The 26570-nt window shown below is 40.4% G+C and overlaps 1 protein-coding gene across 2 annotated transcripts in view; it reads right to left on the bottom strand.

Moving 5' to 3' along the window:
* Window positions 1–295: 295 nt before the first annotated feature.
* The window catches only part of SLC26A2 (solute carrier family 26 member 2), a 62775-nt gene continuing 36500 nt past the window's right edge, over window positions 296–26570 (bottom strand). For both annotated transcript variants that reach the window (XM_072146213.1, XM_072146212.1), the window contains exons 2-3: window positions 18201–18839; window positions 296–8694 (exon numbers count right to left, since the gene is read on the bottom strand). In XM_072146213.1, coding sequence (XP_072002314.1) covers window positions 7171–8694; window positions 18201–18818 — 2142 coding nt within the window. In that variant the 5' untranslated portion in view covers window positions 18819–18839 and the 3' untranslated portion in view covers window positions 296–7170. The remainder of the gene's footprint in view (window positions 8695–18200; window positions 18840–26570) is intronic.

The following is a 26570-nucleotide window of genomic DNA, read 5'->3' as shown; positions in this document are numbered from 1 at the left end:
GCTCACCAAGCGCAGCGCCTTACTTTAGTTTGTGGGAAACCCCCTTTAATGGGCAATACAGGAAAACTTGAACATAGGAATTATGTGGCACTAGATTGTTATGGGTAGTAGTTATATGTAAGATTTTTCAGTACTAGCTATTGACACTGGGGCTGACAATACAGGGTTGTATGTAGCAGTGTACACTTTAACAGAGGTTCCTTAGTGATAGCTGTTTCCTGCTATTGTGCATCCCAAAGCAATTCAGGAACAAAAAAACACAAAAAAATATATTTTGTAAAGAACATGACTTTTATTTCTTTAAAAGGCACCAGTAAAAGTACAACAAATGCCCCTTACTATGACTATGTTTGAAGCATTTCAAGAGCAGTAATTTCATGTAACATCTATTTGATAAAGTGCAAGCCTCTTTTTATTCAGCTCGGAATGACAAATTGACCTGAAATATGAATCTGATTTTTGTACATTTTATAAATACAGGCTTATTTTGGTTCATTTTATTAAACATAAGCAGAAAGTCAGTTCACAGGACTGATACAATCAACGCATCAGTAATGAATAAAATGTATATGGAGCAATGAAATGCCATGCAGGTCTGTAGAAGTTTTAGAAAGAGCCAAGCAATCTCCCATAGAGTTGTATGGAGCATCACATATGCTTGACACCTCCCCATAGAGACTTTTCTTATGTCATATGATGGTGTGAACAGAGAAATATTCCTACAAGTGACGTATGGGGTGAGCAGTGGCAAGACCCCGACTATATATATTGTCTAGATATAAAAGAATGTGGAAGAAATGTATAATGTACCAGTATATAAATACAGACAGTCCCCTGCTAAAGAACTTCCAACTTAAAGACGACCTCTAGTTACAAACGGACCTCTCTGCCCACTGTGACCTCTGGTGAAGGTCTCTAAATGCAGTAAATTTACTTTACATCAGTCCAAGGCTGTAATCATCAACTGTAAGGTGTCTGCATTGCATCTTTACTGTTAATTCTTATTCATGTCAACCCCAAATTTTTAAAATCCTATTGTCATAGGGAACAAAATATAATTTGCCTCGAGTTAGACTTTTAAAATAAACCTGTTACAACTTACATACAAATTCAACTTTAGAACAGACCTACAGAACCTATCTTGTAAGTAATGCGGGGACTGCCTGTATTGAAATACCTTTACAATAATGAAAATATAGTGCATACCAAACTTTATATAAATGGCATATCTGTATATACATTAAATAAACTTCTATCATTGTTTTATACAACTAAGATAAGTGTGCTCGGTACTCAGAAATATTTGTAGATTAATTTTTTTTCTTTTATATACATTCAATTTTCCAGTTTTTCCCCATAAACAGCATTGTCAAGATTTGAGATAAGTCAAGTACATTCACTAAAAGTTCAGAATTCACTTAAATATAAATATGTTAAAATATATAAAAAGCATGCATGGCTGAATTAACCCCTGTCTTTACATGGAATGGACTAATCTTCTCAGATCACTGAATGCCACAAAGGCATATATATATATATATATATATATATATATATATATATATATATATGTATATATATAGGCATAACTCTGAGGTTTTCTTCTGCTTTCTTCATTCCGACTAGCCTATATTTTAATGGTTCAGTCACATAGTCCGTAGGCACTGATTCTTTAAAAGTATTGCATTTACAGCAGCCGTTCTGCCCTTTCTAAATCTTTCTAAATTCTAAACCATTGTACCCTCGACAAAGCGTCCTACGTGAACCACATGTCGGTCCACATGTTTGGTCTGTATACATATACTTTCATACTGTCCTCTTACTTAGCCCTGTTTACTTCCATCTTGTAGGATTTCTGTACTAGGGCAGTGGTGGCGAACCTATGGCACGGGTGACATTTCTGTGGGTACTGAGACCATTGTCCAGGACAGAGTTCACCAAATAGGACCAAATCCACCAAAACTTTCTGCAGGAAGAGATGCTGCTCTCAGCACTATTTTAAAGCGACACTTCATTGTCAGTTTGGAACTGCAGGAAAAGTGAGATAGTGCTGACAGAACTGCAATATCTTTGGAGGTCCTCCTGCTAGACCCACCATTCATCCTCTGCAGAGAGACCCTGGAGAGAAGCTACAATGAGAGTCTGAATTTGCCCTCCTTCTTTCAACTGTATTGGTGGCCTCAGGGCACCGATACGATTGAAAGATGTATAAGAACAGGTAGCAATAAGTTACTGCTTCAAATGCAATGCTGGTACTTCACGGTAAATAAGTGGATTTTAGTTGTAGTTTGGGCACTCTGTCTCCAAAAGGTTCGCCATCACTGTACTAGGGGACCTGGCAGTTGGATTCAGTGTAGTAGGAGTGAGTCTCCACATATATTTTGCTAGTATACATTGTGACCTGATGTGGGCCTTGTATTTTCTCTGTATTGTTTCTCTTTTTTATGTGTTTATTTATGTGGTTTTATATTTGTTATCAAATAAACATGTGTGCTGATTTCATTGTTTGGATACACCATTCTAAAAACAGATGGCACACGTCCGAACCATAAGTGGAACCATAAGGTGTCTCTTGCCCCTATGAAAACACTAGTACTATAACCTATATATATTGTACTTTGAGGATCTGGTACAAATATAGCATTGGGGCCCATAAGGTCCAAGTAAGGCCACATTCCATAAAATTCTGTCAGTTACTACTTAGCACTAGATTACAAACAGCCAGGGTGTCAGCATTTTGCTAATTTCAGTAGGACAATTTATGTGTTAGTATAAACATATAAAATGTAACAAGTGGAAATATTATTTTCATACAACGTCATAGTTATTTTCATTATTCACATACAACCAGGAAAAGATACAAAATTAGTCACAGGGTGAATGGTTGGCACAGGGTAAGCTCTTACAAGCAGGTCCCTCATTCTTCTAACAATCAGTTCGGGAATCTGGTAGTGTCTGTGTATATACCCCCTGCCGGATGGTTGCTGCAGAGTATGTTCGAGCTATATGAATAATGTTATTATGAATGATGTCTCTCAATAAAGGTGAGAAAGGTACAAAGGTCAGTTTAGATATATGAGACGCACAAAATAACAAGTACTATAAATAAATAATGACAGTAACATAGCTCTCCTATATAAATATAACCACAAACACTTACCACCACCCCTCATACCACTTTTTGAAAAGTAGGCTTGGTGGGGCACAAAGCAGCCCATGGATGGCCCATGCCACCTGGTGCATTTTATAGCTGAAATCTATGTGAGGTGGCTACACAATGCTCCAGTGTTGATAACGTATTTTTAAAGCTTAACTTATTTTGTGACCTAAGGACTCATGGTAACAACAATGCAAAAAGGAAGCATGCCATCCACTGACAGCACAAGACTGAACTAAATGCAATATTTTTAAGGAATTAATGCACACACCCATTTAAAAAGTAAAGCATGTCCTTGACTAAATTGACTGCAGGTCAGATGTATCTTTTTTTTCTGATTTTTTTTATATATTTGGTGTTAATATATTTAGTGAATTTGCAATTTTTGAAGCAAAAGTTGAAAAAAAGTGTCTAGAAAGTCGCAAACAGCTCCAAAGTATTTCTTATGTCTGCTAGGAAAAAAGTCAGGTGATACCGTATGTACAAGCCGAGTTTTTGAAAAAGCCCCACTGGGCTTATACTCGGGCCGCTCACCCACGGCATCCTCATCTCCAGCGGCTCTTCTTCTCCCCGCATCTTCCGACTTCCAAGGAGTGATGGCAGAGACACGTCCATGCTTTCTGCCCCCATGCACACATGGCCTGACGTCATTAGGTGGCAACACACTGTGTCATAGTGTGTGTGCGGGCCAGAGAGCATAGACGTACCTTTGCATGCACTGCTCGGAAGCCGGAGCTGAGCAGAGAAGACGAGCCAGGGGAAAAGAGTACGCCAAAGGTGAGCGCCAGAGGTGAGTACTAGGTATATTATTTTATCATGAAAGGGGCATTGCTGGACATTTTATTTTAGTGGGGCACTGCTGGACATTTATATAAAGGGGGCCACAGCTGGACATATTATTTCAAAGAAAGGCTCTGTTGGACATTTCTTTTTAAAGGGGGGCTCTGTCAGACATTTTATTTTAAAGGGAGGCTCTACTGGACATTTTATTGATGAGGGAAGGCTGCTACTGGACATTTTATTAAAGAGAAGTTGCAGCATTTTTCACCCTAGGGAGGCAATAAGTTTATTTAAATAGGTACCTCGGCTTATACTCGGGTCGGCTTATACTTGATTATATATGGTAACTCAGGGAACACTGCAAAGAACTCAACCATGGCAAATTTTGGGAATTTGTCTTAGGCGCCAAAAAGTCCCAAAAGTGCACATGCACCTAAAAAGTTTCAAATAAAGAAGAAAAGTCAAATCAAAAAATTGCATACATCTCCCCCTATGGTCAATGAAAAAATAGAAGCCACTTAGATGGCATCCTCGTGCGTCCCTGAAATTAATGAAAGGAAAAAAAGGATGCCAGAAAAGGATGAGACACATTAATTAAATGCCAAAACAATGCAAAGCAGCTGTGTAATAAACAATGATAAGAATTGGCTTGGTTGTGGACATTTAGCCTTACTCTTACTCCCAGCTATTGAAAAATGAAAAATTGTGCAAAGTGCTAAAACAGCACTAAATGGCAGCATGTAGCCACACACCGATTAACCTTCCTGAATGGGGCTAGTCACTGCAGCAACTTGAGGCCCATACTGTACCCTGAGGGTATATACAATGTCCTTGTTGCTTGGATAAATCCACATGCTTGCTATGGAAATAATTTTTCAATATAATTTTCCTGACTTTCCTACAGTGTAGTAGGAGATACTTCAAGATCTAACCTTGGTCCTCTATTTATTATTGTGGTATTAAAGTTATTGAGGTAACAATCATATAAAGTATAAAAATGTACACACATAAAAGATACTTCTAAATGTGGCACATAAGAGGAAGCTTATTCTTTTTTAGAAAATAGATTATTTGATATGCATAAACAATTCTAAAACTTACAATTCTGCTGGAAAATGTTAATGTATTTCAGCATTAACGTTATAAGGGAGATTAATCAACGGTTTTATGGAAATTTTTAAATTTGTGATTCTAATAGCGACTACGTCACCTCCATGCCATGTGGCCGTGGGCGCAGAAGTTAGGGTAGTGCCCTCTCACCTGCGTACTTTTTAAAAACCAGGTCGCCAGGTCATAGTTTAACCCCACGGCTACAACACCCGCCTGATACATTAAGACGCTTACTCTTCTTGCTGTATCCGGTGGGACATGAAGGGGTGGGGCACTATCATACACCAGCGCATGAGCACTGATACATTTTCCCCCATGTGTTTTATTTATTGCAATCACATCTCTTTCACTAATGTTGTATATGATTCTGTATATGTCTTTTCAGCTGTTGTAAGACTTGTAGTCAGATCCTACTAGTTGGATACAAATTTTCTAGATCCTCCATACACAGCAAATAAAACAATGGGGCACATTTACTTATCTGGTACCTGCGCGATCACCGAGGTGTGTTGTCCGACGAGGATGAAGTCTGCCGCGATTCAACAAGATCGTGCGCCTGAGATCCTGCATGTGTTGCTTCCCCATTCAGGTCTGCCGGAGTTCACCTTCTTCTCCCGGTGTGAGTGCATGTCTTGCGACACAATTTGAATTTTAAATCCCACGCTTAGTCCAAATCAGTCAGGTTGTCCAATGGCCACACCCCTCATTTGTGTCACATGAAAGTCGGCACGATTGTGTCAAAATCCGATTGCGTGTGCCAAAAACCCCGGTTAAAAGCAGCGCTAAACAGAAATAGTTGGGAAACCCGACGGAAATGCGGTCCGCAGACCCTTAGTAAATGTGCCCCAATGACTCCATCTAGTGCATATTTCTCTATGTAACCACAAGCAATGTCACAAACTGAGCATACAATCCATATCTATAGACATTCATTGAGCCAAGTATCTTATTATGATTCATGCCTTTCAATCTCTATCACACCAAAAAATAATTATTTAGAAAGGAAAAAGCTATTTTTTGTCTGTAGAAAAATAGTATTTTCATATAAAAAGTTCATTGAATAGAAATTCAAAGTATTGAATAGAAATAATAATGTTGCAGAAATATAATTTCTTATTTTCTTGCCCTGAGTGACACACTATAGTACATAGGATGGATTGAAACAAAAATGTAAAAATTAAATGCCTATTAAAGGGGTATTCCGGGAATATGAACGCCTGATACAAGAACCCATGATGCTATAAATAAATGAATAAAACAAAACTCACTGGAAACTACAAGTCCCATGATCCTTTAGTTCTCAGTAACTCCTCCTCTTATTTTCTGCCCCCAGTGATGATGTAACAGACTGTCCTGCTCTATTACCATAGTAATGATGTGTAACTGCCATCATGGCACATCAACAAAACACTGGCCATACTGGCTGCACTGCAACCAACCGACTACAGTCAAACATAGTGAAGCACACATGACCTGCCCAGGCAGGTGCAAGACATGTGATGTGGACATGTGACCAGCGGCCATCTTCTGTCCTGTGTCTTCTCCGCGCGGAGGAAATTAGCGGACTGATTAAAGGGCCAGTAGCATTTTAATTCTTCATTACAGCGTACATCAACAGCATTTTTCTGCTAATGGGAGCAACATTTTAAATAACAACTAATTAGATATTAGCTTATATTTTACTAACTCATTTGAATATGAATTATGCTGATTCCTGGAATACCCCTTTAAAATATCCCTGCCAACTGTACCTACTTTATATGGCCATAGGCTGTCCTGTGTTCTGTCAGTGTGACAGATTTCTGATTTATCTTCCTTGACAGGCTATTTGAATGGGAATATGTTACATTGTCTTAAGGCGGACAACTAGGTGGGGGGAAGCCAAATACAGACACTTTTAACTCAGTTCGGAACATATCTCCTCTAACAATATAATAATCAGATTTTGATATGTAACATACCACATCCTTATTTCTCCTATTTAGTGGAGACCATTTCTCCAATGTGTATGGATGAATTCATGAATAAATGAAGATTAAGTGCAATGACACACTTCTGTAGTGCACATATTTTTCTAAGAATATGCCGATGGCAGTGTAGTGCAATTTCCATATCTACATCTCTTAGACTGCTGTGGCATTAATGATAGCCTCTTGCTCCTCCTGCTTATACAGGGCAAACTGTACAGCCTGGTGAATGCTGTGAAACACCATGGTCCCTTCTTCCCTTTTAAAATAGTCCCCATTTCTAAGGGAATTCCTCACAGAGGAGCTGCACTGAGCCAGAAGAAGTTGGATGCCAATGTCGCCATAATCTTTCAAGACTTCTTTCAAGGTGTTTAACCCTGCTGTATCAATGAAGTGGATGGCACTACAGTCAATAATTATAGAGTGAAGAGTCATCTTTTCCTGATAGAGTCGCTGTACAGTTTCTACTGGCTCCAGATTTGTTTCTATGAAGCCCTCTTTCTTCTTTAACTTCTCCTGTTTCTTTGCTGCTTTCTTCTCTGCTGAAGCCACCAATATTGGATCTACACCAACACATTTGTATAAAGCTGATTTAAAGCAATGCTTATTTACATAATAGAGTGGGGCTTCAAATCGAAAGACCTTAATGCCTTTGGTGGTGTTGAGATCCTTATATACAATCATAGACTCATATACCTCTGAGGCCTCCACTCTACCGAGTAGTGTTATCCCTGGTTTCTGAGATCTTACTATAACACAAAGCATAGAAAAGGCAATGCCTATCATTAGTCCTAGTTCTGTACTAATCAAAGCTGATGAAAACATAGTGACCAACCAAATTGATGTGTCAATTTTGTTGACTTTCCACATTTTGGGAAGATCTAAAAATTTCCTGAGAGCACCTCTCAAGTTCACAATGGTGATAACTCCAAGAACACACTTTTGGAGAGAGTAAAAGAGAGGAGCTATTACCAGTAGTACCAATAGAATGACTAGTGATGTCATGATTCCTGAAACTTGAGTTTTGCAACCCGTGGACTCCTTAACTAGAGTTTTTGCCAGAGCAGCACTTGTGGTAAAGCAATGAAAAAATGAAGGGATGATGTTGCAGAATCCAATAGCATACATTTCTTGGTTGGCCTTCACCTCATACCCATGCTTTTTGGCAAACATCTCTGAAAGCGAGACAGTAATAGCAAATCCTATAATTGCAATGGACAATGCCCCTAGTGCTACATTAGGAATTAGGCCCCATTCTGGTGGCTTTGGCATTAGGAAGCCTGTAGGAATTTCACCTGCTATACTTGACCCATATTTCTCTTTGAGATGACCAAAGTGAGAAGCAAGAGTAGCACCAACTACTACAAAAAGTTCAATCGGGATGGGAGCTTTAAGTTTAGATTTAAAGCACTCATTGAGCTCTTTGGCTGGAACCAGAACTGCAAGGCAGAGAATGCTAGTAATAAGGTCACAAATGTTGGTCTTGTGAATATTCTGGAAGATATATATCCATGTGTAAATAGAAGAGCCAATTCCATTGGCACGAGGTAAACTTAAGCCCAGAAGATATTTTACTTGAGATGTGAGGATTGTAAATGAGGCACCTGTTGCAAATCCACTGAGTAATGCATCCGAAAGATACACAGAAACAAAGCCTACTTGTAGGACTCCCATTAACACCTGTAGAAAGAAATAAAGTTGGAACATTATTGAATTTGTATTAGCTATCTCAATCAACAAATACATTAGATATACTAATAAAATGAAAGCTTTAGTCATTGTACAAGTTGGAATTGATGTCTCTCCTATAAATTACAGCAATAATAATGCAGGCTATAGGGAAAGTACACATTGTCAAATTTTTAAAAATATATTTATTGTATATCATCGAAACAGTAAGTTACAAGAGGTGTAATATGGCTGCTCATTTAAAGGAAAGCTACAAAGAGGAATCTACTATCAGAAGTTGATCTGATTGTAGATTGCTCCTACCTGCCTCTGCCCTAATCTGCCCTAACCTGTAAGGTTCTGGATAGATACACAATTCATCCAACAATAAAAGACAAAAATAAAATACAACAACACTGGAGCTCTCATATTCCTTACGATCTCCTCCAACTTGTTCCAATGTTCAAAAATGTTGCTGTTATAACTGGTTCATTATTGCAAAGTCACGACTTTTGTGAGAATAAGGCACCATTCAGACACAAAACTGCTAATGATAGAGGAAATATAGAAACATAGCATCAGTCTTCTAACATATAAAATGATACAAATGCACATATAAAATCACTGATTGACCCCGAGATCCGCCTCACAGCTACTTCCAGGGCATGACCGACATCAGTCCTCTTTCACAATTTATATGACAATTATACACATCCCACATTACTTCCTTATTCTAGTCTAACAAAGAAATACTATTCTATTAAGTTATTCACATCGTTATTCCGTTAATGCATTTTTACTATATAGATATGTTCAAATCTTCATTTTATATTTTCTAGCATTTCAAATTTACCACTCTAGTATCAAATACCCAGAATCCTGGGTATCCTCCCCCAGAATTCCCTACCAATAACTTCTTGTGGCAAGATGCAATTCTAAGCGAATCAGCAATGCTATACTCCAACACACCCCACAGACAACTAATCAATATACCCTTTGGTACATGGACGTCTTCCCTGTTATGCCATTAAAACAATCACATGGTTCCTCTGAACCAATCCTATCCATTAGCGATGTCCTCCAATAAAGAATAGTGGCGAGGTATTTGCCTGAACCAGTCATACTACTCCGTATCTTGCAACACTCGTAACTAGCATTAATACCACTGAACGGAAGGTGAAATATTATTCTATAATATATTCATGTACTTGCATAACTCAAAACTGGATAAATAACTCAACAAATCCTGAGTCTACTTAGATTCTGGATGATAGAAAAAATAGAAGCACATTGGAGGGGTGAACAAACTAATACTAGGTTAAGTAGGAGAGAGGGACAGTGGATATATAAATCGGGCACTCTTGTACCAGGGGTTTATATATAGATTTTGAACTGAAGTGCTTTTCAAAGGATGGCTCTACGAGACTATTTATATACATTAGTCACTATTATAGGTATGTGTCATATATGGTTTATATATTAGTAGCACTAGCGAGGGATGGGGTACACACAGGTGCGCCAAAAATCTATTTGAGGCACCTATTATTTGGGGAAGAATATTTACAATAGATAATTCTTATTCGTATATATTTGGAAACTAAGCTATATCAAAAGAATTTCAGGGAGAAATTGCGATCTGTTTGGAGGTTAGATATCACATGATTCTCAGGATTTGTTGAATTATTTATACCGTTTTGAGTAGTATTATAGGTCAGAGAAAATAGTATGATTGGTTATCTGGAGAGGTGTGGTAGACAGGAATGATGTTGATTGGTTTAGGCGAATACCCTGCCACTAGTTTTTATTGGAGGACATGCCTAATGGATAGGATTGGTTCAGTGAAACCACATGACCGTTTTAGTGGCCTAACGGGTTAGACGTCGATACACCAAAAGGTATATTGATTGGTTGCCCGTGGGGTGTGTTGGAGTATAGCATTGCTGATCGGCTTAGAATAGCATCTCACCACAAGAAGTTATTGGTTGTGAATTCTGGGGGAGGATTGTTTAGAGACACCACGTGGGGATTCGATACTAGAATAGGAAACTTAAATTGCTAGCTAATATAAGATGAAGATGTGAACATATCTATATACTAAAAATATATTAATGGAATAACAATGTGAATAGCTTAATCGAATTGTATTTCTCTGACTAAAATAAGGAAAAATGTGGGATGTGTATAATTGGTGTATAAATTGTGAAAGAGGACTGATGTCGGTCATGTCCCAGAAGAAGCTGAGAGGCGAAACCCTGGGTCAGGCAGTGATAACTGGTGTCCTTGTGGATTTTTTATGAGCATTTTTATTATTTTATATGTGAGTAGACTACAATAATTTTTTTATATCTGGTGAAACTGTCTATGTTTGTATATTTCCTCTATATAACGAACATGAAAAAAGCTAGATGCCTGAAGAGGGAAGTGCTGAATAGCTGTGTCTGCAGTATGCTGGAATGTCCACTACAGATGAAGCTGTATGCTCACAGCTCTTGATAGAGTCAAAATGGTAAAAATTCCCACTTAATATGATGTGACTGTACATTGTTGTGGCTTAGCCCCCGGCTAATCGCATTGATTCTACTACATGTGTGCCTGGCCTTAGTCTTAGTAAATGCAGGCTAAAAAAATTTTTTATCTGATTGAGTAGATATTCCTTCAAATTAACTATTTAACTCCATAAATTTTCTTGTGATTAGAAGGAACTTTGCTGATGCCTTTCTAATGAAGCTACTGACTAGGTATTTATTTCTTCCTTCTACTAAAGCATACTTTGACCCATTAGCATTCTGTAAACCATTTATAATGTCGGAGGCTGACTATACTTTTTTCATTATAATTATTCTATTAAAAAATAATTAAGAGTAAATTAATTTTTCCCTTCATAGCAGAGGAGCGATAATAATTAGCTGTAGATGAATATACTCAGAAACCTAATTATCTATACATAGTAATGCAGGCCTAAATGAATTATAGACAGAGCCTTTCTCAATATCCAATGTTTTGCTGGTGTTCAGCATAATCTCCTTACTGTGGAGGCGTCTAGCACAGCCCAGGTAATAGTAGATGACTATTCCCTCTATTGCTGTTGTTGAGCTATTATTTAAATAGCTTTTTTAACAAAAAAAGTGGTGGGATTTCTTTTTAAAATAAAATTTAATTGGAGCAGCAATCTCTGTACAAAGAAATGAGAGGGTTCTCATGAAATCAATTTCACTGAGCCCTACGGCCTCAGCCAGGCACTCAACAAATACATAGGCAATTCCTCTGCTGTGGCCGGAAGCTGCAGTATTGATTAAATCCTTTGTGTGCTATATATGGAAGCCTAATGCAACTTAGCCAGATTACTGTATTAGCGTGCACAAGTCTCTTGTTCTTTACTTGATCCTCCAATGAAGAAACACGGCTCTGTATAAAAGTTCTCCATGTATTGACAAAATACATTAACAAACATTATAGCATGGCAGAAACTAACCCCAGTGCATAGTCTAAGGTTTGATTTAAAGTTATAAAAGAATAGAAAGGCACACATGAAGAGACATATAACTTTAGGATCACATAACTTAAAGGGGTATTCTCATTTCAGCAAATAAATGTTAATGTTTGTATAATGGAAAGTTATGCAATTTTGCAATATACTTTATGCATCAATTCCTCATGGTTTTCTAGATATCTGCTTGCTGTCCTTCTATAGAAAGCTTCATTGTTTACTTCCTGTGGACAGAAATCTGACCATGGTCACACAGGTGCATGGCTCGTTATATCACACAGCTCTGATTACTCTCCGATACTAACGATCTGTGCACCTGTGTGACCATGGTCAGATTTCTGTCCACAGGAAGTAAACAATGAAGCTTTTTATAGAAGGACCGCAAGCAGAGATCTAGAGAACTGTGTGGAATTGATACAGAAAGTATATTGAAAAATTTAATAACTTTCCATTATACAAATATTAACATTTATTTGGCGAAATGGGAATACCCCTTTAAGTTTAGTTTGTACTTTGGTCACATATAGGTCTGCATAGCAGTTGTATGCACAAGACGGTAGGATACTTGTACATACATCAGTCATATACTTATGGCTCACTCAGATAATTCTCCATAAGTTTTGAGATGTCAGAGTACAACATGACTGATGATATTGGCCTGTCTATTGGTCAGCATTTTACGCTGCAGGAATAGGGGTTCCCCGAACATCTTTGAAGTGCTTGTGTACTCAAGAACATACCGTATGTGTTTAGTGTTTCTGGGATTTAGTATGCAAGACAGAACCATTAGCACTTGAGCCACAGGATAAATAGATGCAATACTACTGTATTTTTCTGGCAGATCGTAGGATTGGGAGATATAGATGGAGGATAAAAGGGAGTTTTTTAACAGAAGGTATCATCAACTGATGGGGCCCCAGAAACAGAACCTAATAACACAGGTTCTTTTGGAGCCATAGCTCAACAGAGCCAACTGCTACATTAGCTGTTATATGCCATGAACGGAATAGTGCTCCAGGGAGAGCCAAAGAACTACTTGTCCTCTCACAAAGAAGACACATCCTAAACCCCTGTTGGTGATCCCTCTTTAGTGCTGCTGCATTAGCCCTTGACAGATATCACCTGGTGCAGCAATATGGCAGCACTTACCAGGACAGGGGCTCTGGCTCTGTGGACTGGCCTACAACAAGCAGCTCCCAGGGAGGTGCAGCACCCTTTAGTACAAGTACAGCCCTGGCCTTGCAATGTGTGGGAGCAAAGGAGCAACTACTCCTAGTCTGACCTCTCACCGGATCCAAACAGTGTCCAAACAGTGGACACTGTTACTGAGTGTGGGGGAAATCAACTGCTACAAATGAAACCGGTACATGGGTCAGGAGAAGCTGTTTAACATCTTAATTTAACCATTAAAACGTTACTAAACTTTCGCTTTTTTTATTTGAAAGTATCGTTACTAATAGTGAAAAATGTAATTTACTTTATTGATTCTTTATTGTTTGTGGTGTATTTTTATGCAGAAGTGCAGTTTCTACCCTTACTAACTGATTTAGCAGGTTTCTGCTGTTGCCAGCACAGATCTCTACTCCATCTGCTTGAATGGAGTACAGGCAGTTAGCTTCAAGTCATGTAACAGGCAGAGGCCAGTGCATTCTCTCCCCTGCACTCTGCCATGGCTTCTCCTAACAGGGTAACAGGGCAGTGGCAAAGCCTATACCACTCTGCCCCCTAACAGCACTATCAGGTATATGTACCAGAATATGTAGTACAAGGTGGCAGCTCTTCTAATACCCTGCTCTCAGCTCCCAGCAGAGCCACAGCCAGGAGTAACTCCTATAGAGTACAGGGAGTCCCTGTACCTAGGTTGCAGAGGTCGGCCACAAGGAGGCGGAGTCATGGACAAGGATGTTCTCTTCCTGCTGCATGACTCATAGCAGGGGGTGTGGCTAACTGCCTGCACAGCCTGTACTCCATTCAAGCAGATGGAGTAGGGATCTGTGCTAGCAACAGGACAAACCTGCTCAGTTAGAAAGTGCAGAAACTGTACTTTCACATAAAAATACACCACAAACAATAAAGAATTAATTAATACAGTAAATTACATTTTTCTCTATTAGGACCCATAACTTAAAGGGGTATTCCCATGAAGACAAGTTTCTTATTTGTACTGAGTATAACAAAATAACACATTCCCTACGCATTCTCCAGCCTGTCTCTATCTAACACAATTTCAGTTGCCCCTAGACACGACCTTGTAACTTCTGACTTTAGGGTTGGGCCGCCATCTTGGATTTCTGTGTGAGATCATGCAACTCACATTTCTGTGTCTTTCTGCTCTGAGCATTTAGCCATGCCCCCTGCACAGAGCTCAGAGACACTCACTGACATCCTGCCAGCAAACATATTGAGAGCAGAGAGGAGCTGCAAACTACAAAGAGATAAGTGATCTGGGGGAAGGTAGAGGCAGTCACATATCTGTGAGAACACAGATGTAGCAGAGCTAAAAGTGTAACAGTGTAAAAGTCTGTCAGTCTCTGTGTAATAGGCATCTCATCTCTCATTTGTCTCATCTTTCTATGTGTCAGTGTGTTAGTAAATTGCCAGAAGCCAGATGAAAGTATATATACACCTGTACCCTGATAATGTATCCACATTGTCACCCCACAGAACTAGATGGATTATAATGTATCTGCTTATAGAGTCCCAGCCCACACCCTGGGATTCTGCACTGAGCAGCCTAGGGAGTGATAGGAGCTAAAACAGCAATAAAACATTGTAAAGTAAGGGGTTAAATGATCTTTATTGTGTTAACATCACTAGGGGATTGAGATGTGCAAATTTTCTTTAGTGGGAAAACCCCTTTAAAATAAAAAGTTTTTAGAAAGTTTAGTTATACTTTAAGTAATTTTCTATGATGTAAAATATAGATAAAATATGTCATAACATATCACCTTAAATCTCACAAATGGCCCTAGGATTTCTGAATACAATGATGTCCTTTATTAAACAACAGGGCATAGTAAGAACATTTATTCCTGCATATCATGGCTTTGGCATTTTCCTACTTGTGACAATAAAATCTGCTGATTACATTTGGAAGTAGCTGCAGAAAACAGAGCTGTGACGCAGCAGTGATTCCCTTCTGTCTCTCTCCTTCAGACTATATTTGTAATCAGGGGATTATACTGATTAAAGTGGTACTAGAATAAAAACCACACAGGGATTGGGGATGCTGGTCTGGGCCTGCGCAGATTACCTTGGAAGGTCACTCTACGGCTACATAGAGATTACGGGTATTTGTGAGTTGTGCCAGGCACAACCAGCAACACCCAGTATACAGCCCTATTATCTATCAATGGTATCTACAATAAACACCGGTCTGCAAATTTAATCACAACAATCATATTTCCCAAATACCATTAGTGAGTAATTGCCCTTTAATACTAATGTGCCTGCTTTATCTAACACTTTATTATATTTCAAAACATGTTATTACTATATGATCCGTCAAAATGTTCTATCATGCTATACACTGGATCCCATTATCTTTCTAGCCAGGTCTTGTTGCATCTTTAGTCAGACAAACCATAACGATTATATTTTCAAAAACTAACATTTGGTAAGTGCTCTTTAACCCCTTAACCCCTTAACGACTTGGCCTTTTTTAGTTTTTTCACTTCCATTTTTCAATCACCAACTTCAAAAATCTATAACTTTTTTATTTTTCCACATAAAGAGCTGTGTTATGGCTTATTTTCTGCGTAAGAAATTGCACTTCATAGTGACGGTATTTAATATTCTATGGCGTGTACTGGGAAGCGGGAAAAAAATTCCAAATGCAATGAAAATGGTGAAAAAACACATTTGTGACGTTTTCTTGTGGGCTTGGATTTTACAGCTTTCACTCTGCGTCCCAAATGACATGTCTAATTTATTCTTTGGGTCGGTACGATCACGTGGATACCGAATTTGTATAGGTTTTATAATGTTTTCATACATTTAAAAAAATTAAAACCTCCTGTACAAAATATTTTTTTTTATTTTGCCATCTTCTGGGGCCAATAACTTTTTCATACTTTGGTGTACGGAGCTGTGGATAGTGTCATTTTTTGCGAATTTTGATGCCGTTTTCATTACTATAATTTTTGGGACTGTGCGACCTTTTGATCACTTTTTATTAATTTTTTTATATTTTTCAAAATGGCAAAAAAATGCCATTTTCGACTTTGGACGCTATTTTCCGTTACGGGGTTAAACATAGTGAAAAAACATTATCATATTTTGATAGATCGGGCATTTTCGGACGCGGCGATACCTAATGTGTTTATGATTTTTACTGTTTATTTATTTTTATATCAGTTCTAGGGAAAGGGGGGTGATTTAAATTTGGAGTTTTTTTTATTATAATTTTTTTTTTTTACACTTTTTTTTATTTTTACTTTTACTATTTTTCAGACTCCCTAGGGTACTCTAACCCTAGGTAGTCTGATCGATCCTATCATATACTGCCATACTACAGTATGGCAGTATATGTGGATTTTACTCCCCATGCATTACAATGTGCAATTAGCAAATTGTAATGCATGGGTTAAAACGAAGTAGCCTCGGGTGTTCGGAACACCCGAGGTTACCATGGCGACGGATAGCCGCTCCCCGTGACGTCATCAGGGAGCAGCGATCCACAACAAGATGGCGGCGCCCATGCGGCGCCATCTCTTTGAAGCCGCCGGCAGCAGTGCCGGCGGCGATCGCGGAGAAAACACCCGCGATCGGTGCTAGCACCGATCGCGGGTGTTACCGGTAAGCCTTTGCTGCAATATGCAGCAAAGACTTACCGGCTATGGAGAGGGCTCGGCCCGCGAGCCCTCTCCGTGCACCGGGACCCGGCGCGCGCCGTACTAGTACGGCGCGCGTCGGGAAGGGGTTAAGGACGCAGCCATTTTGTAGCTTAAGGTTCAGACCCATTTTTTTATTCTGACTTGTGTCGCTTGATATGGTTAACACTGTTACTTATCTAAACGATTCTGAGATTTTTTCCTCATATGTTGTAATCCATTTTAGTAGAAAATTTTTGCTGATAAGTTTTGGTTACAAAACAAAGAAAAAATTATGAATTATTTGAAAAATTTGTCATTTTTGAAATAGTAGCTGAATAACATTTCCCATATGTCTACTTACATAATTTTTTAGCTGAATAACATTTCCCATATGTCTACTTACATAATTTTTTAAATGTCTGGATAATATATTTTGATGTCACGCGGCTTACAAATAGATTATCAATTTTCTGTATTTTCAGAATTGACTATTTTGGGGACAATTACCGTTTTGAATAGAATTTTAAATATTTAACATTTAATAACCCCCTATATAATCAACCCATTTTCAAGTCTGCACCCCTCAAACTATCAGAAACAGCTTTTAGGAAGATTGATAACCCCTTCAGATCTTCATAGTAATTAAATCAAAATGGAGGTGAAATTTAGAATGGTTAAATTTAGTCGGTTATACATTCATTAAGCCCTAAAATTTGCACATTTCCAAAAGATAAAAATAGAAAACCCATTGCACAATTTTTTATGCAGTTTGTCTCGAGTACAGAGACCCCCCCACATGTGGCGGTTACTTGTTTAATGGGTGGTGCACAGAGAGATGCAGAAGGGAAGGAGGGACCTGCAGCTGCCAGGATTTTAGTATGCTCATTGGCCCCTTTTGTAGGCCTTCAAATTTTAGCTTTTTTGTTATTGAGGCCACGTGACAGTATTTGTTTTTTGCAGGATCAGATGCTTTTTCCAGTGTTACCATTTTGGCATTGGTATCCCCTATTGTTGAAAATTTAGGAACTTTTTTTTGAGGGCAGGTGTAGAAAAGCATCAATTCTGTAGTGGATTTTTAATTTTTTTTTTTTTGGAGTTCACCGTATAGCCTAATAATTATGTTATCTTTATTCTATGGGTCTATACGATTACGGGGAACTACTTTACTTTACACTACTTTTGATAAATCATCAGTCTTTCACCTTCCCACAACATACCTGATAGACTCCAGCCATAAATGTAACAGTGGCGCCAACTGTGATGGCGTAGCAGCTTCTATCACAAGTCATCCCTGAGGTTGTATTAGCATCAATTGTTGTATTGGTCATTATATTGGTCACTGTTGAATGGTGGCTTCCTTGGTCACCCAATCTGTCGTAACCCGCAACTTGCAGTTCTCGATCGACAACTTCACCAACCATCAAGCACAGAACTCCAAATATTCCAACATGGATATGCTTGGAGGTTCCCATTAGAAAATATATAATGCATGCAAAAAAAGAGGTGTAAAGCCCATAAATAGGTTCCTGCCCAGCCAAAAGTGAATAAGCAATGGACTGTGGAACCAAGAGAACACCCACTATAAGACCAGACATAGCATCACCCAGCAGGTATTCTCTCAGTTTGTATTTAGGTAGCCATTGCAGCACAGGCAGGAAGCTGAGTAGTGCGTCTTTGGCTTTATTTGTGGAGCAGCTACAGGTTTTCCTTATCTTTTCTGTTAAACGGCTCTTTAAAGGGATTGTTCTCTTTTCTTTTTCTTCCAAATGTATGGTTCCTGGTGGTTGAGCGCTTCGGGGCCTAGTTTTTGAGCTGCCATTATCCTCATTTTTCATCTTGATTTTCCTCTCATTTACCTAAAAAAAAAAACAATGATAATGATATCAAGGACGGAATATAAACAGATCAGTTTTGCTTTGTTTCTTGTCTCAGTAATATGATCATATCTGTAGCACAGCGTAATCAAACAGCTGCTCCATATTACAACAGAACAGTAACTGAATAGTAATACAATCATTTCATGTTAGAATGCAGTAATGTTAGGTATGCCCTCCGTAAACTCAGTGCTTCAACATTAATACATATCTTTCTTGATATCATTGCTACTATTATGGGAATAACACTGTTTTTGGTCAATGGGTCACATGTATCATAGTTTTTCGGCGGCCACTTTTTCAAGTTGGCCTACTTAATCATTGCAATGTATCTTAAGTTTTTTCCCTTTGTGATACATGGGATGAGTTGCCTGTTTAGTCTCAATTTTACAACTTTTTGTTTCGGTGTGTGACTTTTTTGTCCCAAAAAGTAGGTTTGAAAGTAAGTCTAGCATGATCTGTTTTGCGACTTATTAGACACAAGAATGAGACAATTTCAGAGCCCAAAAGTTGCACAAGTTGAACAAACATCTGGGCTACGAAGATAAATACAGCTCACTGCATTAAATTGTTCAGGCGGCTAACTTTGGTACGCTGCTTAATTCTGTGCCAAAAAAGTGAAACAGTAAAAAGTCGCATAGAGAAAAGGGATATAATAGGAGTGATACATCTGCCCCAATATGTGACTTCATTTTCTAGTAGCCTTCCCCTCTGCAATCTCTTTAAATTTGCCGCCCTCTCTTAGGTGCTGTGAATCACTGCTCCCCTTTTTTCCCCTACACAGCACTTCTATGTAATCTGAGAGCTCAGTGGGCTCCCATACTTCCCAACCCATACTTTGGTGGAGCAGTGATGGGGAGTAGGAAGTATATTCTATAACATTGAGAATAATGGGGAAGCTTCAGACATGATGTAAGGATCCAGAGCAACTGTATTAGGAGCTATTATAGATCGGGGGGGGGGGGGGTCACATGAAGATGGATATTATAAGTGGTAGACTACAGAAAAAATATCATTATTAGTGGTGGCTGCAGAAAGAATTATGAGTCTGGACTACAAAAAATAGGGCAGTTTAAGTGTGGTCTATAGAATAAGGGCATTATAGATGGGGCTAAAAGAAGGCAGGGATTAATACACAGCAGGCACATCACAGTGACATTATAAATAGGGGACACAGAGAGGCATTATACAGTAAGGGGGAGGCAATACAGAGGGGACATTTCACAGAGTAAGACCATATGATGGAGGATTTGTACAGTTTAGGAGCCACTAATACATTATACAGTGTGGAAGCCACAAAGGGAGCAATATGTCATGTGAGCGTCATGGGGGGCGGGTTTAGTAGTAGAGTAAGGGGTGTGGTTTAGGAGGTGAAAAACTTCAGCTGATCCAAATGATCGCAATTATCAGGTTCAACTAAAATAAACCTGATAAAGTTAGTCATACTTCAGGGTCTGTTTCAAAGAATTCCTTAGGTCTCATGCACACAAACATATATGTTTTTCTGTTCAGTATATACAGCTGTATTTTGCCCATGTATGAGCATGTATTCCGGTATCTATGGGGTGTATGGAACTGAAATACAGGAGAAAATAGGACATTTGTATGGATGATCGTTTTGCCCATTGCAATGAATGTGCTTGTGTGCTACCCATAAGAAAACGGTAGGGTACAAGTATCACAAAGCCGTTTTTAATATGTTTATGTGAAAGGAGCTTTATTCTGAATATTTTAGCAAGTTTACAAGGGTATCTCACCTAGGCATTGACATTTAATTGCATTAATCTGCCATATACATACATTTCTTCAAATGGCTGTTATTAAATGTCCCAGTTTGAAGAAAATTTCCCATAAATTTAGTCATGTTGTCACTTAGAAAATAGACTGTTGTCCTTGGATACAACCACTGCTGCTAACATGATTGCACAAAGAAACAACTTGTTTATGCACACAAAATGGCTGGGAGTTACTGCATGTCCCACAGACGTCCTGTGGTAATGAACACTGACTCCAGGTGGTCATACAGGGCTCAATATCGCATGTCTGGCTACCACTATGTGAGTGCAGGGGTGATTGCATCCAACTGACAACAATCTCATTTCTAAGGGACAACATTGCTACATTCATGGGAAATTAGCTTTATACTGGTTCTTGTAATAACATCCAATTGAAGAAATGTAGATACAGGTGGTCCCCAACTTAAAGGGAACCTGTCATCAGGACCATCACTTACAGTGAATGGAGGATTCTGAAGCAGGTAAAGCCGACTTTAGTGTTAAAGGGAACCTGTCAGCAGAAATTTCCCTAATTAACCACTACCAGTATGTTGTCAAGCAACTGTACACCTTCCGGATCATGTTTCTTTCATGAGCCAGTATGGTGGAATCATTGAGAAAACCTACTTTGAAGTGAGATCTAAATTTGTTATTTAAAGTTAAGGAGGCAGAGATTTTAGCACTAAAGTCACTCTCTCTTCATCAGAAAGCCCCCATCACTGTAATTGATGGCCCTGTCTCCAAAGACATAAATAACCAGATCTCCTGAAGGTAGATGATTTCAATCACAGAGAAGGAGGCGTTCTAGGCACACTAGGCCATAAAAGAAATAATAACTTGAAAGTGTTCAGTAGTGGTTTATTAGGTTAACCCGTTCACGACCCGTGACGTAATAGCACGTCACGGGTCGGCTGCAGGTGCATGGAGAGGGCTCACGCGCTGAGCCCTCTCCATAGCCGGTAAGTCTTTGCTGCATCTTGCAGCAAAGGCTTACCGGTAACACCCGCGATCGGTGACAGCACCGATCGCGGGTGTTTTCCCGTTAATCGCCGCCGGCGTGTCTCACGAAGACCCAAGGCTACTTCGGGTTAACCCATGCATTACAATGTGCTATCAGCACATTGTAATGTATGAGTAGTAAAATACACATATACTGCCATACTGTAGTATACTGTAGGATCGTGCAGACACCCTAGGGTTAAAATACCCTAGGGAGTCTGAAAAATACTAAAAATAAAAATAAAAAAAAGTTTTTAAAAAAAGATTATAATAAAAAACCCTAAAAACTCATATCACCCCCCTTTCCCTAGAACTGATATAAATATAAATAAACAGCAAAAATAATAAACACATTACCGTATATACTCGAGTATAAGCCGACCCGAGTATAAGCCGAGACCCCTAATTTTACCAACAAAAACTGGGAAAACATATTTACTCGAGTATAAGCCGAGGGTGGGAAATGCATTGGTTCACAGACCCCCCCCCAGTATATAGCCAACCAGCCCCCTATAGTATACAGCCAGTCCAGCCTGCCCCCAGTAGTATACAGCCAGTCCAGCCTGCCCCCAGTAGTATACAGCCAGTCCAGCCTGCCCCCAGTAGTATACAGCCAGCCCAGCCTGCCCCCAGTAGTATACAGCACTGCCCCCAGTAGTATACAGCACTGCCCCCAGTAGTATGCAGCACTGCCCCAGTAGTATGCAGCACTGCCCCCAGTAGTATACAGCCTGCCCCCAGTAGTGTACAGCCTGCCCCAGTAGTATACAGCACTGCCCCCAGTAGTATACAGCCTGCCCCAGTAGTATACAGCATTGCCCCCAGTAGTATACAGCACTGCCCCCAGTAGTATACAGCACTGTCCCCAGTAGTATACAGCACTGCCCCCAGTAGTATACAGCTTGCCCCCAGTAGTATACAGCACCCTAGCCTGCCCTGTGTGGTATACAGCCTGCCCCCAGTAGTATACAGCCCAGCCCAGCCTTCCCCCGGTAGCATACGCCTGCCCCCGGTAGTATACGCCTGCCCCCAGTAGTATACAGCTTGCCCCAGCATTAAAAAAAATAAAAAACTTATATACTCACCCTCCGGTGGCCCCGATGTGCAGCGCTGCTCCCCCGATGTCCACGCGGCTCGTCTTTAGGATTCAGCGCCCGTCTTCTTTCTTCTGCCGGGCGCCGCCATTGCTCTCTCTTTCGGCCGGCGCCTAGTATGACGCGCCGCTGCTGACGTCATACCAGGCGCCGCCCGGGAGAAGAACAATGGCGGCACCCTGCAGAAGAAAGAAGACGGGCGCGGAAGCCTGAAGACGACCCGCGAGGACATCGGGGGAGCAGTGCTGCACATCGGGGCCACCAGAGGGTGAGTATATACGTTTATTATTTTTTAAGTATTTTTAACTCGTATATGACTCGTATATAAGCTGAGGGGACGTTTTTTCAGCACATTTTTATACACAAGTATATACGGTAGGTATCGCCGCGTCTGAAAATGCCCGATCTATCAAAATATGATAACGGTTTTTCACTGCGTTTAATCCCGTAATGGAAAATCGCGCCCAAAGTCGAAAATGGCACTTTTTTTGTCATTTAAAAAAAAAATAAATTCTACAAAAAGTGATCACAAGGTCGAACAGTCCTAAAATTGATAACATTGTAAATGTCATCAAAATACGCAAAAAACTACACCACCCACAGCTCTGTACACCAAAGTATAAAAAAGTTATTAGCGCCAGAAGATGGCAAAATCCCAATAAAAATTTTGTACAGGAGGTTTTAATTTTTTTAAATGTATGAAAACATTATAAAACCTATATAAATTTGGTATCCCCGTAATCGCACCGACCCAAAGAATAAAGTAGACATGTAGTTTTTTTACCAATTTTACTTCATTTGGAATTTTTTCCCCGCTTCCTAGTACATAGCATGGAATATTCAATACCATCTCTATGAAGTGCAATTTGTTACGCAGAAAATAAGCCGTCACACAGCTCTGTACATGGAAAAATAAAAAAGTTAAGGATTTTTGATCATGGGGAGTGAAAAATGAAAATGAAAAAACAAAAAAGGGCCAGGTCCTGAAAGGGTTAAACTGCTGATGACAGGTTCCCTTTAAACTCTCTGCCTTCTTGACTTCACTAAAGCACTTAACATCTCACTTCAAAGTAGATTTTCTGAATGATGTCACCATACTACACCATGAGAAAAATATCATCTAGAATCTGCTCAGCTGCTTGTCAACATACTGGTATTGGTTTATTAGACCAATTTATAATGACAGGTTCCCTTTAAGGACACCTGACTTACAGACAACTCTTAGTTACAGACAGACTTCGCTGCCCACTGTGACCTCTGTTGAAGCTCTCTGGATGCTTTACTTTAGTCCCCGGCTGCAATGATCAGATTTAAGGTGTCAGTACTGAAGCTTTATTGCTGATCTTTGTCCCGATGACTGCACAAAATTTTGAAAATCCAATTGTCACTGGGACAACATTTTTCTCTTTTCTGGAGTTACAATTATAAAATATACTGTTCCAAGTTACATACAAATTAAACTTAAGTACAAACCTACAGAACCTATCTTGTACGTAACCCGAGGACCGCCTGTATATGGCAGATGAATTAATTTAAATGTGAATGCCCAGATGGGAATGTCCCTTTAAGTATTTGATGTAAACTCATTACCATAACATCATTAGTATGAAAAAATACCGTATATACTCGAGTACAAGCCGAGTTTTTCAGCACAAAAAATGTGCTGAAAAACTTCACATCGGCTTATACTCGAAACAACAAACACTTTACTCACCTTCCGATGTCCACCCAGCAGGTCCTCTCCAGCATCGGCTCCGTGTCCCCGCGCTGTCCGTCGCAGGAAACGTGACGTCAGCCGCTCGGTACACACAATGATGTCAGCGAGCAGCTTACGTCACGATCCCTGCGACGGACCGCACGGGGACACAGAGCCGATGCCGGAGCATCGCGGTATAGAGGAGGACCTGCTGGGTGGACTTCGGAAGGTGAGTAAAGTGTTTGTTTTGTTTCCTAAATGAATTGTACTGCGGGCAGGGGGGCTGGCAGGCTGTATACACTAAGGGGCTGGCAGGCTGTATACACTAAGGGGCTGGCAGGCTGTATAAACTAGGGGGCTGGCAGGCTATATACACTAGGGGGCTGGCAGGCTGTATACACTAAGGGGCTGGCAGGCTGTATACACTAGGGGGCTGGCAGGATGTATACACCAGGGGGCTGGCAGGCTGTATACACTAGGGGGCTGGCAGGCTGTATACACTAGGGGGCTGGCAGGCTGTATACACTAGGGGCTGGCAAGCTGTATACACTAGGGGGCTGGCAGGCTGTATACACTAGGGGGCTGGCAGGCTGTATACACCAAGGGGCTGGCAGGCTGTATACACCAGGGGGCTGGCAGGCTGTATACACCAGGGGGCTGGCAGGCTGTATACACCAGGGGGGCTGGGCAGGCTGTATACACCAGGGGGCTGGCAGGCTGTATACACTAGGGGGCTGGGCAGTCTGTATACAATGGGCAGGGGCTGGGCAGGCTGTATACTACAGGGGGCTGGGCAGGCTGTATACTACAGGGGGCTGGTACGCTGTATACAATGGGCAGGGGCTGGGCAGGCTGTATACAATGAGCAGGGGCTGGACAGCCTGTATTCAATGGGCAGGGGCTGGGCAGGCTGTATACTATGGGCAGGGGCTGGGCAGCCTGTATACTATGGGCAGGGCTGGGCAGGCTGTATACACCAGGGGGCGGCAGGCTGTATACACCAGGGGGATGGCAGGCTGTATACACCAGGGGGCTGGTAGGCTGTATACACCAGGGAGCTGGCAGGCTGTATACACTAGGGGGCTGGGCAGGCTGTATACAATGGGCAGGGGCTGGGCAGGCTGTATACTACAGGGGGCTGGGCAGGCTGTATACTACAGGGGGCTGGTAGGCAGTATACAATGGGCAGGGGCTGGGAAGGCTGTATACAATGGGCAGAGGCTGGGCAGCCTGTACACAATGGGCAGGGGCTGGGTAGGCTGTATACTATGGGCAGGGGCTGGGCAGCCTGTATACTATGGGCAGGGCTGGGCAGGCTGTATAAACCAGGAGGCTGGCAGGCTGTATACACCAGGGGGCTGGCGGGCTGTATACACCAGGGGGCTGGGCAGGCTGTATACACCAGGGGGCTGGCAGCCTGTATACACCAGGGGGCTGGGCAGGCTGTATACAATGGGCAGGGGCTGGGCAGGCTGTATACTACAGGGGGCTGGTAGGCTGTATACAATGGGCAGGGGCTGGGCAGGCTGTATACAATGGGCAGGGGCTGGGCAGGCTGTATACTACTGGGGCTGGCTATATACTGAGAGGCTGTGACCAATGCATTTCCCACCCTCGGCTTATACTCAAGTCAATAGGTTTTTCCAGTTTTTTGTGTTAAAATTAGGGGTGTCGGCTTATACTCGAGTATATACGGTAGGTATTTTTTACAGTATCATTTTTTAGATTGTGGGTAACTTTAAATATATATTGTATATTAATAAATGTATTATATTGTAATTTCCTGACATCTAATCCAATGTGTACACTGATAACTTATTTCAAATTTGGAAAACCTCAGTGAATCTAAGTCTTTATGCTTTGGTTTGACCCGCAATATGCACATATGCCAACTGCATGTATAATTTCCCAAGAAATGAATCTCTATTTGCTGGCATATAAACAGTAAGGTCTTTCACTAACTGGGTAATATTTAGTCCTAAAAATATTTCTGGTCAACTCGCAAAAAAGTTTTCAGAATATTCATGTACATACACTGGTTAAGGGAACAAAAGGAAAACAAATGTAAAAGCACCTCAAATCAAGAGTGCAAAATATTTACTAATAGAATTTTCCATAAGTGTCTCTACATATTTTCGGGATTATATTG

This window comes from Engystomops pustulosus, chromosome 4 (assembly GCF_040894005.1).
Source record: "Engystomops pustulosus chromosome 4, aEngPut4.maternal, whole genome shotgun sequence".
In the NCBI taxonomy this organism is placed as follows: Eukaryota; Metazoa; Chordata; class Amphibia; order Anura; family Leptodactylidae; genus Engystomops; species Engystomops pustulosus.
This window is presented reverse-complemented; position numbering and strand designations above follow the sequence as displayed.